A 13,630-nucleotide genomic window follows, 5' to 3' on the forward strand; every position below is an offset into this window, starting at 1 on the left:
TGGCTGCTTCTCAAGCTGGTTTTTCCAAGAATTCATGGATTTAAAAGAAAAAAAAGAAAGCAAGACTGTTGAAGATGTTTGGATTGCCCCAGGTCACCTGACTGATCAGGGTAATGCTCTATGTAGGAGTCAAAAGCTGAGCAGAGAGAGATGGAGGTGAATGATGGGGAATGGTCTGGGAATAGTATCCTCTTCCCTCACTGTGTTCAGACTGTGATAACATCAGTTCTTTCATTTCATGTTGGGATGTTTTCTCTGTCATTCAAAGACAGACAATTGCTTTTGGGCAGTGATTTTTTTTTTTCCCCTTCTGCCTGACCTTGTTGGCAGGAGGCACAAAACAATCCTGGAAGGTTGTTGTCAGCTTGCTGGGGCTCTGGCAATACTGTTTCTGTCTGTGGATCCCATGTAACTCACCTCTGGCAGCTCCTGACTCTTGTCACCTTAATTCTTCCAAGCAAGTTTGCAGCTCTGGTACTGGCTTTTGCAAGTGATTCCAACAGATTATAACCATTCCATCCCACCTGGAATGGTTATAATCCAATCACACAAAAAAAAACCCCAACCCAAAACCCTAATAGTACAGGGTGCTTCTGATCTCTTTGGTTACTGTGCTATGGAAGGAATATGGGAAGCATCTGTATGTGTAGAAGATGCCATTGTGGCTCAGATCTGGGGAAGGATAGAGTTTTATGTGCTGGATTCCCTTTGGAATTGAGACCATGTGCAGGAAGGATAATCTGCTGGGGTTTAGGATGCTTCAGCCAGGCTTTCTGGTTACTTTTTTGGACTGGAAAACACCCACATGTGCAGCTCTAAATAGGACAGACGGGGAGTCGCTGCTTCATTTTACCTGTGTTACCACTGCATGGAGCTGCTTCCTGGCAGTCCATGTTCCAACAACCAGCTGCACTTGTCACCGTTGCAGGGACTTGAAAAATTGGCCTCCCAGATGTTTTCCAAAGTTCCCAACAGATGCCAAGTCTCTGTGAGCACCAGGAAGAGATGTGCTGGTGACACCCAGCTCGCCCCTCGAGCTCACCTGCCTGCAGGAGTTTCGGGTGTCGTGGCCAGCTGAAAGCATCAGCATGGTGGGAACCTTGCTGGTGTTTGGCAGCACAGGATGAGAAGGAGCTTGTGTGAAAGAGGCTTTGTCTTTCCCTTTGTCTCCTTCCACACCACTTCTTTTGAAGAAACTTGTCTGCAAAAGCAGTCAGTGGGAGAATCACGGTATCGCTTCCAGGAACACCATTGCCAAAGCAAGCCAAGATTTGGATCTAATCCAGCAGCCACAAGGTGCTAAAGGCTGTCTGGGCAGCAGAGTACACTCACACATGTCAGAGTGCAGGGTGCAGCCCTCTCTTTGCTTGGCAACCTTCTGCTCTTTCACTTCACATTTCAAGGAACATTTTGAAACCTCTTTAGTTCAAAGGCACTTCGGTGAGATCGCCGCAAGTCCCAGGGAAGATTTGACTTTGTTTTGGTTTTGACACCCTTTTCATCCTTTCAGTAAATGCTTCTGAGATGTGGGATGCTGAAGGCTGGAAAGTGGTGGTGTGTATCCTCCCGAGGGCTCACCTGGGCTGGGGTTCAGCTCAGGGCTGGAGCATCTCTGAGAGAAGGGCTGGGAGAGCTGGGGGGGCTCAGCCTGGAGAGGAGAAGACTCCAGGGAGACCTCAGAACCCCTGCCAGTGCCTAAAGGGGCTCCAGGAGAGCTGGAGAGGGACTTGGGACAGAGGCCTGGAGGGACAGGACAAGGGGGAATGGCTTCCCACTGGCAGAGGGCAGGGAGAGATGGGATATTGGGAAAAAATTGTTTCCTGTGAGGGTGGTGAGGCCCTGGCACAGGTTGGCCAGAGAAGCTGTGGCTGCCCCATCCCTGAAAGTGTCCAAGGCCAGGTTGGATGGGGCTTGGAGCAACCTGGGATAGCAGAAGATGTTCCTGCCTATGACAGGGGGTGGAATAAGATGAGTTTTAAGGTCCCTTCCCACTGAAACCACTCTAGAATTTGATTCTGGACAAGCTGAAAACCAGTTCATGAAGGAACCAGGCCTTGGCAGGAGAAGGCGTCAGCGGATCCATTGATACCACACAGTGAGTGTGTCTCTGCCTGGAAGCTCAGTGAGATAAAAGGTGCCCTGTCAGGGATCCCAGGATGGGGTTTCACCTCCTGTTCCCAGCTTGGAGATCGTGGCTCCAACATTAGCTGTGATCATGGACTGAAACCATGAGTGCTCAGAGAGGAGTTAAGCAGCTTGTCACCAGAGCACTGTGTCAGCCCTCTGAAAAGCAGAGTGACCTACTTTCCTGCCTTTTTTATTCAAATTGCTGGACCAAGCCTTGTAATCAGATAATATGTGCTTGATGAGTGTTGAATTCCATTAGCTGCTCTATAATAACTGAGTTAGAGGTCATACATCTTGTAAATTCCTGACTTGACACCGTTTGTGTTATAGCATTACCAGTAAATATTTCTAATTAAAATTCTTTTAACAATGTGTGAAATCTTCTGTTGCTCTCAGAACTCTTGTCTAAACTGTCACATCAAAACAAATTGGACCCACCCAACTGTTTTGTTGTAGCTTATGAATGAGCTTCATCTCCTGCTGTAGAAAATGTGAATGATAAAGATGCCAAGAGTTTACTTGGGGGAAATAGAATTATTTTAAGTGTAGGAATAAATACAGTGTTCATTCATCTCTCTCACTCTCCTGGGGTACAGTAGGATGTGCTGCATAAAAAAATATGAGGCACCCTGCTAAATCAGTGCTGCAGAAGTTTTGGTGTCTGTTCCTCCCTGAGGAAGTGCACATATGAGTTCTTTGATAAAAGGGTGATCACCATGGATCTCATAACAGCAGCCATTTCCATGTATGAAACACAGACAAACCCAGGACATGGCTTCCTTTTAGGGGGCTTTTAAATAAATCTTGTTAATTTGAAGGCAATATTAATCTTTGCCACAGCTGAGGCATGGCACAAGACAGACTTTTTTTTATATAAATTAATAAAACCCACCCAAAACAGAATAAGAAGTTTTTCTGCCATTGCTTAAACTGCATGAAAGGGTTACATGTTGCTTATCTCTCTGCTCTCCTTTCAGACTGAACTGCTTGACCTCTCCACAGTGGATGTGATCTTGATCTCCAACTATCACTGCATGATGGCACTGCCCTACATCACAGAGTACACAGGGTTCACTGGCACAGTCTATGCCACCGAGCCCACTGTTCAAATTGGCAGGTAAAGAGCCCCTTAATGTTCTCCACTCCTCTTTCTTCACTGCTCAGGGGAAGGTGTAAAGGACAACATGGGGAGAGCAGGGGTGTCTCATGTTCCCAAGAGGCTCTTAGGCAGGAGCTGAACACCAGCCAAGGCCTTAGTGCTGCAAATGTGTTAACTCAATGCTTCCCAACCTCTGGAACCATCTTCAACACTTGCAGCAGGTGCTTGGTGTTGAATCCAGGCAGCTGATGTGGGACAGTAGATCTGGAGTGGGCTGAGACACCTGGAGCAGCAGTTGCCATACAGCCAACTTTGAACCCCAGGGATTAGGGATTTCTCCTGCTCCTCTCTGATCCCCTTAAACAAAAGGAGTCTTTTCAATAAGAAAACTGGAAAAGGTTGCCCAGAGAAGCTGTGGCTGCCCCATCCCTGGAAGTGTCCAAGGCCAGACTGGATGGGGCTTGGAGCAACCTGATCTAGTGGAAGGTGTCCCTGCCCATGGCAGGGGGTTGGAACTCATGAGCTTTAAGGTCCCTTCCAAGCCAAACCATTGTAGGATTCTATGATTCCATATAACCACACTTTCCTCCACTCCATGGAAGGGAATTTAAGCAGACTTCACCTCAAACAACAGTTGAGATACATAAGCTCTGAACTCCAGAGAGAAGCACTGAGGAAAGCAGCAGCAACAGGAGACTGAAATAGAAAATCTAAGACCTGACAATGTGGTCAAACCCATAACAGTCACCAAACTTGCCAGTGTATTCTTACAAAATTGTCTTATTGATTGAATAGGTCAACACCAAACCCTGCAGGTTTGTCCCTTGACGAGGCCTGACTGGCCTTGTGCTCTCTGCCTCCCTCATGCAAGAGCAGCTGCTGTGTTCAGTAATTAGAACCCACTTTAGACCCTGGTATCTGGACTACTCTGTAAGCACTTCAGAGCAGGAATCTTTGGCTGTTCAAGGTCCTGTGCAAACTTCCCATGCCAGAGTAATTCCCCCATTGTGTGAAAACAAACAGAATCTGAAGGCCCTTGTAGGTGAAAGGAATTGTATGAATATGAACTAGAAATAGAGCTCTGGGGTTGGTCCAGAGTTGAAGATAATGTACTGCTGTGGTTCTCCCCATCCCAAGTAATTCCAAATGCCATTCTGCAGGTAAATCTGTGACTTCCTCCCTTCAAGCCTGCACACAGCTACAGATGCAGTGAAATCTGCAGGGAGAATTTCTAATGCCTGACATATTTCTCTGTCTCAAATGTGCCCTGGTAGAGAAGGAGAGTTCCCTCTGAGGATGTGCTTGGCTTCTCCAGGTGATAAATGGGCACCAGCTAAATGAGCTTTCCTTGTGTATTTTGTCTCATTCCATATGACAGGTTGTGTCAGTAATGAAGGAATTATCTGGCCCTTTCCAAATAACCCATAACCAGATCCTGTGCTGTCCCAGCCAGGCAGGTGGAACTGGGAATTCTCTGTGGAGAAAGAGGGATAGTGTTGGTTGTCGGGTGATTGCTGCGATGGCTCTGTGGGAAGATCCCTCTTTAAAACTGCCTGACAGTGTTAACAGCTTGTGGGGTATTTTGGAAAGATTTGGGACAAAGCTCTCAACTCTCTCCTGTGTGAGAGGCTGCAGTACTAATTTAGTCCTGATCACCTTTTCAGACTCCTCATGGAAGAACTGGTGAACTCCATTGAACGCGTGCCAAAGGCTCAGTCTGCCTCCATGTGGAAGAACAAGGAGGTGCAGAGGTAAGGAACAAGTCACCGGGAAAGGTGGCTGTCCTAAAACACTAACCAGAGTTTAGGATTCACTGGAATGATGGGTCAGCTCCCACCGTTTGAGATTTCCAAGAAAAAGGTTCACTTGGGTCGGTTCTTTCTCTAAATTCATTCGCACGTTGTTGGGCTTCCAACCTCACAGGCTTGATTTAGTTTAGCTCCATGGTGGTGGATAAAACCAGCAGATTTTTATATTAACATCATAAAAAATTGTTGAAATTAGCAGGCTATTTAAACTTAATTATATTGTATTGGAATAATTTAAATTTAAAATGATATTAACGTTCATGTTCGCTGAAATACTAAGAAAGTCAAGACACAGCTGTTGGAGGTAACAGAGCAGTGTTACCTTTCTTACCATCTTCTTTTACACCTGGACAGCAGAAGTGAGATTTTTGGCTTTCAAAACCTGAATAAAAAAGGTTATTTGGAAACACCATGTCCATTATTCCAGCTGTTCATCAAAACAAGGTGCTCAAAATTGAGGGCTTCTACATCTAACATTTTGAAAGCCTGTGGAATCTAAAAATTATCCATACAGTTTACTAATTGCAGATAATGCTTTCCTTGGAAATAAAACCAATTTTAGGTGCACAACATGTTCTTTGAAGGAGAGACTTTCCTTTTTAGCACATTTTAAAGATAGGGTTGGTTGATTAGAAAGTTATTTTTAAAGGCTGCTTTGTGCATTTTTAATTGATCTCCCATTTTCTACCACTAATTTTTAAGGTGACTTGATTGAATAGTTCCCTATGTTGTAAAAGTCATCTTGATATTTTCCAGTACCACAAAGCAAAGAAATTAAAACTCCCAATTGCCATGTTTTTAGCTGTATATTGTGTTCCCCTGCTGAGCTTAGGAGCAGCCTTTGCACTGTCACTCTCACTCTTCTGAAGAAGGCAAGTAGAACTTGGATGTAAAGCAAAGTAAAGTTTATCAGGATTCTCAGAATAGTGGTGTGTTTTCTTTATAATTTTGGAGTTTTGCTGGCCTGAGCAGACCCTCTCCTGCAGCTCCTGGTGTGTGGAGAGGGAGTTCTGGAGCAGTTATTCCCATCACACTCCCCCACAGCTCCCAGTGTGTGGAGAGGGAGTTCTGGAGCTGTTATTCCCATCACACCAAGAGGGAGTTCTGGAGCTGTTATTCCCATCACACCAAGAGGGAGTTCTGGAGCTGTTATTCCCATCCCACCGTGGCATGTTTTGTATGCACAGTTTAAAGGAGGCTCATATATCTCGGGGCTCAGAGACTGTCACTTGCCTGGTGGTCGTATTTTAGGAAAAGTGCTGCCTGGCACTTCACATGCTGCTGACTATTCCAGAGGCAAGCACAGAGAGGGAATCTTTGTTCTGGTCCAGCTGCTGGAGGAGGCTGCAGTCTTTTTTTGTTGAAGTGGTACTTAAAATACATTTTCCTCTCTCGTATTTCTGAGGAAGTACCTCAAAATTAATGTTCTTCCTGGGTCCCATCATGTAGCTGTTCTGAAGGGGTACCAGGGAGGTACTAAACAGCTATTTAGTAACATAAATTTGTATATCAGAAACTCTGCCATGAGGCCACAAACCAGTGTTGTCTGGAGACAAATCTGAACTCCCTTTCCACCTTTGCCCTGAGTTCCCCTCTTCACCTCCCTGTGCTTCTGTAACACAGAGCTCCCACCCACCTCAGAGGGCACACAGGGACTTAATTAATGTTTGCAAAGTGTTTTGAGGCTCCTGGTGACAGGAGTGAATGGAACTGATTATTAGAGCATGTGAGCAAACCTCCACTGCTCCCCAAATCAGCACCTGGCTGATGGCACAGGCAGGGTTGGGCTGACATCCGTTAGTTAAGCAAATGTGATCCTTGAGGAATTGGGGTTTTTTAATACTCAGGCTGTTGCTAGAACAGAATATTTATTACTTCTGAGTGTAACTTGAGTTTCTCAGGCTGATCAATCCCCATTACTGCTTTGCAGTTCAGCTGGTCCCACTCTGAACAGTTAGTACAGAACACAAAGTGTTGTCATCTCCATTAGATAAAGCACTGGAGCATTTTAAATGCAAACACTGTATAAAATGTAATAATAAGTTCATTAGAGTGGTTTACATTTTTCCATTATCATATCCAATCTGAACTAATAGCTTAGCCAGCTTTATTGCCAGTGGGTTTTATTTGAGATGAGCTCTGTAGATGTCAGCCAGGATATCTTTCACACTGATTGGGATTCAGGGGGCAAAGAGGAAGTTTGCCTTATGAAAAGCACTTTGTTGACTTCTTGTTTGATGCTTTCTGATATCTTTCTCTAAAATACCTGAAACAGGCTGTTTCCTGAGGCTGAATGGGAGACAAGTTCTGATCTAGTTTGCTGCTGCATCCTTCTCTCCCTTCAAACAATTCTCTTTTTTTATGTCATATCTTAAATGTCACCCTTTGCATGGACCAGGAGGGACTGTCTCTGTGCAGATGCCCAGTTAAAAAACCAAACCTCTGAGTTTCTCAAGCCTAAATTTTGTGTCCTTGATGGTGCTGCTTCATGGTACCCTCCTGCTTGTGGCTGTCCCAGCATCTGCCCACACACATCTGGTTGCTGGGAGGTGATCCGTAACAGGGTGTTGCCATGATTTTAGTAGATTTACTCCAGGCTGTAAAGTATCCTCTAGTAACTCTGTACAGATTTTAAAAGTGGTTTTAGAGATTTTAAAGGGGGACAGACTGAATGGCAGCAGGGGCACATCTGAGGGACCAGCACCTTGTCCTGTGCCACTCACCCAAATGAAACCACTGGAGAGTGGTGCCACTGGTCTCTGCCAGGGATCAGAGTATTTTTACAGCATAGCCACAGAGTCAAGGCTGATAGAAACTTCCTTCTATCAACAAGGACAATTCCCCACTTTCTCCATTACCTGGAGAAATATTCTCCTCTTCCCAGAAGAGAAGCTCCTGAAAGCATCCAACACTAAATGCCTCTTACGGTGGGTTAAAGGCTTTTACAGGCAATTTGCTTCAGTGCAGTGGTGGACAACTATCCACATTGTTTGGCCTTTTGTTGCTTGACTTCCCAAAAAAGACCTTGAAGGCTTTGTTTGTTTCCTGAAGCACAATGAGCTTTCAGCCAGCGTGTGCTGGAATTACAGTTATCGCTCCAGACCTGTGCAGTGGTCTTGGCAAGAGCTGCCCTTAATCCTTTCTTCAGTATCTTAAATTATGGAGGGGTTCACTGACCTAGTAGATATAACAATAAATTAAATTCCTTTAAACAAATTGATCAAAGAAACTTGACCAATTTCCATAAATCTTTGGAAATTGGTTTGAATTAGCCTTTGATTTAGCATTGGTTTAATATACAAAAAAAAAAAATATCCTATTCTTCTTACGCATTTGGCAGCTGTGCTGCTTCCTGCCTCAGTCCGTGTTCCTAAGGAAGATTTATTTCCCAGGAGTTAGCCATCCCTCTTAGAGCCTGTGACATTATAGTTCACTTCTTCCCTTGACAACGCTGTCCAGCTCACTTGCAATGTCTGTGAGGGGCAGAATGGATGGATTTTACTTTGGTGTAAAACATCTTAAATACTTCCGTGTAGGGGATTTCAAAGAGCTCTGCAGTGTCAGCTCGTGTATCCTTGCCAGTGCACTGGGGGGGGAAGGCAGGGAAGCTGAGCTGCAGGAACACGTCCTCTTGGAAGAGACCAGTGACAAAAATCAGAGCAGGGCCACCCCTGGTCATGGGCTGGTACCTGATTTTAATCACAGGACTGTCTCAGATTATTAGGGTATTAGATTATTCATATGTTTTCAGCTTATTAGGATGTGCAAAATAGACACTGATCCAAGATCCCAGTCATCTCTACCAGTGCTGGTGGTGCATTTCATGTTGACATCTCATTTTTCAGTGATGAAAACACCACAAGAGTTGTGATAACACCTCAGTCACAGCTCCTTCTTTGATGCAAAGGCTGGATAGAACAGCAACAAGGAGCTGAAGGACAGCAGTCCTTGGGGTGGGGTGGAATGGGCTGCTCCTCCACAGGAGCCCTGACTTAGAAGCACCAGGCATACTGAAAACAAAAAGAGTAAAATCTAAGATCTGGAGAACAGAGAGGTGTGTAAAATGTCCACCAGGACATTCTGAAGGTGTTGGTGTGTGCAGGTTGCTGCCGGCGCCGCTGAAGGACGCGGTGGAGGTGTCCATGTGGAGGAAGTGCTACACCATGCCAGAAGTGAATGCAGCCCTCAGTAAGATCCAGCTCGTGGGATATTCCCAGAAAATTGTGAGTACCTCTAAAGCTGTCCTCAGGTCAGCACCAACAACTTGTCTCCCATCTTTTCCCTGGAAATGCCCTCCCTTTTCTCTTTCCCCTCCTGCTCCTGTGTAAGATCTAGTTACTGTAGCCTAGGAAAGCAAGACTGGATTTTAAGGAATGTCCCACAGTCTCTGCCTCCCAGGAAGGGTTTGTGTTCAGTGAAATCAGGGAATATCCATTTGTTTCTCCTCTTCCTTGGGGAGGCCAGTTTTAAGGCGGTGTACCTTCAAATTTGGAGTTGATGGGCGGCCCACTGAGAGCTGGGAGGATGCAGGGAATGGATGGATCCTCTCTGTAAAGCCACATCCCCTCCTGAGTTACTTCTGGGAGTCTTTTGAGTGCTTCAGCCTCCACTTTCTTCCATGCTGTAAATTAGGGATTGTAAACAAAACCTAATGGTTCAACATGAACTGCAGCAACTCCCTTCCCAGAGCTCCCAGATAACATTCATTGTCTGTAATGTTGTTGACTATAATCCACTGCAGTTTCCAGAATGAACTGAACCAACAATTCCATAGTCTGCAGATCCCTTGTGGTTTGCAGGCAGCACATGGCCATGATCCCTGCTCCTGTGTGGGTCATGGTACCTGTTTTTGTTGCTCAGGGCCATAAGAAATAAAAAAATGGGTTAAAGTAAGTTGTGACTCCTCAGTATCCATGGTTGTTACTCTTCATTTTCAACCACCCTCACAGTGTGGATGCACCTCCTAATTTTACCTCTGTGCATCTGAGCCAATCATTCTTTTACAGTTACCATGGGAAAAAAAAACCAAACATATTTTATCTCCTCCCAAAGCTAACTTCTAAAATTATAACCAGACTTTAGAGCCTTGGTTTACACGCTCTGAGGGATGGAGGCCCTGCCTTGTTCTCCAAGGCATCCAAATGTGTCTTGAGATGGTAGAAAAATCATTAGTATTGCAGGAATCGGGTGCTTGTTCCATTATTCAGTAACCAGAAAGCAGATCACATTAGGGAGCTGTTCGTGGAGGCTGATTTTCCTCTCTCCAAACAAGGGTAACACATTGCTGTGTGCAGGTTTCTAATGACACCTGGGAAGGAAACAACTGTCAGGCTGCTCGTGCTGAAACTAAAATGTGGATTGAGTTTGCAGGGTGGTGTTTCTAAATCACCAGTAGACAGCATCTAAAAAGAAGTAAAGTTAAAAAGCGAGTGAGTTTGAGGTTAAGTTTGTTTTCCCCAGTAAAATTTGCAACCCAAGCAGAGTTTTTTGTCAGTGGAGAAGTGCTTGTCCTTCCTTCTCTCCTGCTGGCCAATACCAGTTTAATTTGGCTAAAGGAAAAGAGAGTTTTCAAAGATTTAAAGCCCCTACAAACTTTTTTAATACAGCAAAGGCAGGCAGAAAACCAAGACCCTGGCTGATTCCTTCCTTTTGAGGTATGGTTAAGTTTGAGCTCAGTTAGATGTCACAGGATTCACATGGAAAAGAGACTTCATGGAGGCCCTGCCTCAGGAAAAGCACCTGTCAGAGCTTGTGTCCTGTTAGACACGAGTGATTCTCAGCTTCATAAAGGCTTTGAGTAGCAGAACTGCTTTTAAAATTCACATCACTGATGATAAAATGACCTGTTTTGGGGCTCACCCAAGTGAATGTGTCTTGCTGTGTGTTCCAGGAGCTGTTTGGTGCTGTGCAGGTCACCCCCCTGAGCTCGGGCTACGCTCTGGGAAGTTCCAACTGGATCATCCAGTCGCACTATGAGAAGGTTTCCTATGTTTCAGGATCTTCTCTACTTACAACACACCCTCAGGTACAGCCCCTCACTTCTGTTAGTCTTCTTTAGAAGGAAATGTCTTTGCTAAAAATAAAAGAAGGGCTTATTCCAGATGGGTTTAGGATAGAAGCCATCCTAAGGTAATTCTGTTATCAATGGCTGGGCTTAGTGGGCATTGATAAGACACACCCTGATAAGTGACAGGTATCAGTAGTTATGAGGGAAACATAACTAAAATTCTGTGTTATTGGTGATTTGATGTTCACTTAGTGAAATTCTCTTTAAACAGGAAATTTTCAACAGAGTTAAACAGTAGAGCATTAGTGAATTTGTTTTAAATCCATATTTCACCAACGAGTCTTCACAGACAGTTCACAGACTGCTTCTATATCACTTCTGAAACATCCTTCCTTGGGAGAAATGATGGCTAACTGCCTGCCAACTCTTCCACCCTGCTCTGCTAAGGGCAAAGTCTTTATAGTGCTGTAGATGTAATTTCCAGTAAATTAATTCTCTCCAGATCCATAAATTCTTAGTGCAAAGAATGGTTTGAAGTTTGCAGGGCCATGTGCTTCAGAAGTTGTCAAAATAGTTAAAAGCATTATTAGGAGGAGGTATTTAAAAATAATTTTAGCAGATGTGTCAGGTTGATGATCAGTAAGTGATTTCCCCCAAGGTGGGGATCTGTGGAGTGCTTTGCTTCTGAGCATCCTTCACTTAAAAGCTTGTTCTCAGGAGCTGAGCAGCTGCAGTAGAGAAAGGATCCTTAATAGTCTGGCCCATTCTTCAGCTGCACAAAATGTATCAGAGCCCCTAAACCCCTTTTTCTCCTCAGCCTCATTCCATCTTGGGTTGTGCTCTCTCATCTCCTCCTAGTGAAGGAGCAGCAATATTTGACAAGGTGTAAAAGGAATATTTCTGTGAGGAGAAGCTTCTGTAGGAAGTAGTTTGGTAACTGAGAATGTTTTGCCTTTGTTGATGTGAAGGGGTGATTCAGTTTTATCAGGTCAGATTGGCCATCCTTCATCATCTTCCAAAAGTGAACATTTCTCTGGAAACTCCTGGTAAAAGCCTTGTTTTTATGGAAATTAACTCCCAGTGGCAGGGAATGGGGTGTGAGTGAACAGCCCATGAGCTGTGATCTGCACTCACTGCAACCTGCAGCAGAAGTGGGAGCATCAGACAGGGCTGTTGGAGCTTAAAAAGTGCAGGAGAAGGTTCTGGGAGCCTCCCTGAAACCCGAGGGACCTGTTCCAACAAGAGATGGAACTGAGATTATTCACTGCTGACAGTGCTGCTTGTCCCACATGCTTTCCAGGCTCTCATTTTTTACCATCCAGTCCCTTGCACTTTGCTTAATTTTACACTAACACATAGTTTGAAGGAATATTTTACCAGATAATGAAAATCACATTTGGTTTGCACTCTTCCTGTCATTTGCCACATCACAGACGTTACCAGAAATCAGCATCATCTTGTATTTGCTCCCAGATGCTCTTTGAAGGCAATGGGTAGTTTTTCTCCTGAGGTTCATCCCTGTGAACGCCAGCACAGGCTGCTCCAATATGGATTCTGTAATAACTAGTGGCTTTTTTGAGCTGCCAACCAGCTCTTCATCCCTCTGATGTTTGACAGACAGCATGTAATGATAACAGTATCTTGAGTGGCACAGAGGCAGAATTGTGTTCAGCAGATCAACACTGTTTGTCTGGCCTGTTTCTCCACAGAATGGTGGTGAGCAGTTCATCATGAAATCCCCAGTTTTTGAGCAGTGTGTGAAAACAGTCACTGCACTCTGTGTTAAAAGGGATATCCTTTAAGCATATCCAGGGCTTTTTGAACAGCAGCAAAACCTGAGCACTTCTCCAGCGAGTTGGGAGTTAGGCCTGGCACCATTAATTGTTCCCTTTTCTGTCTTCTGGCAGATGGTTTCTACTGAAATTTTGCCTCCCCCTCTCCTGAGGCTCGAATTGACACCGTTGCCACTGAAGTGGAGAACAGGAGTTGACAGCACAGGTTCAGACGTGTCACTAAAAGCTTTTTAAGACATATTCTTTACATTAACCCACAAAAATCAATGCAGGCCCTCTCAGTGCAATGGCATGTGAAATTATGTGGATCTAATATGGCATAATCATTATGTACATTATCACAGGCACATTCCATATTATTTTTTATTGCCATTATTGGCATTTCATTTTCACGGACACACCACGGCGAGTCGGAGATGGGGATAAATCTCACCTGTCAGGTCTGATCCTACAAGGGGGTGCACAGTGTAAACTTCTGTCAAAGTTGATGTGAAATTCCCCTGTTTGTTTACCAGAGCAAGGTCCTTCTCAACTGCTTCAGAATGGCTCTGGGAAGTGTAATCAGGGGAATTAACCTCACAGTGGTCTTCAAGGTTTAGTGATCTCTTCATCAGTCTCTTCTGGCAGAAATCTTTCCTGGTTGGTGAGGCTGCAAAGAGTATCTACTCTCTGTTTGCTAATGGAGGAAATGGGTTTGCATTTTCATTCTGCTTTAGGAAAATACCAGTATAAAACATGTTAATTAATAGACTTCAGTGAAAAAAGGGTGAAGGATGATCCTTGGGGGTTCCTTCCA

At 44.6% G+C, this 13,630-nt stretch overlaps 1 protein-coding gene across 2 annotated transcripts in view; it reads left to right on the forward strand.

Moving 5' to 3' along the window:
• Positions 1–13,630, forward strand: part of INTS9 (integrator complex subunit 9) — a 62,415-nt gene that overhangs the window by 11,898 nt on the left and 36,887 nt on the right. For both annotated transcript variants that reach the window (XM_064651175.1, XM_064651176.1), the window contains exons 5-8: positions 3,105–3,244; positions 4,891–4,977; positions 9,137–9,257; positions 10,925–11,059. In XM_064651175.1, coding sequence (XP_064507245.1) covers positions 3,105–3,244; positions 4,891–4,977; positions 9,137–9,257; positions 10,925–11,059 — 483 coding nt within the window. The remainder of the gene's footprint in view (positions 1–3,104; positions 3,245–4,890; positions 4,978–9,136; positions 9,258–10,924; positions 11,060–13,630) is intronic.

The sequence above is a fragment of the Pseudopipra pipra genome, chromosome 3 (assembly GCF_036250125.1).
Source record: "Pseudopipra pipra isolate bDixPip1 chromosome 3, bDixPip1.hap1, whole genome shotgun sequence".
Lineage (NCBI taxonomy): Eukaryota > Metazoa > Chordata > Aves > Passeriformes > Pipridae > Pseudopipra > Pseudopipra pipra.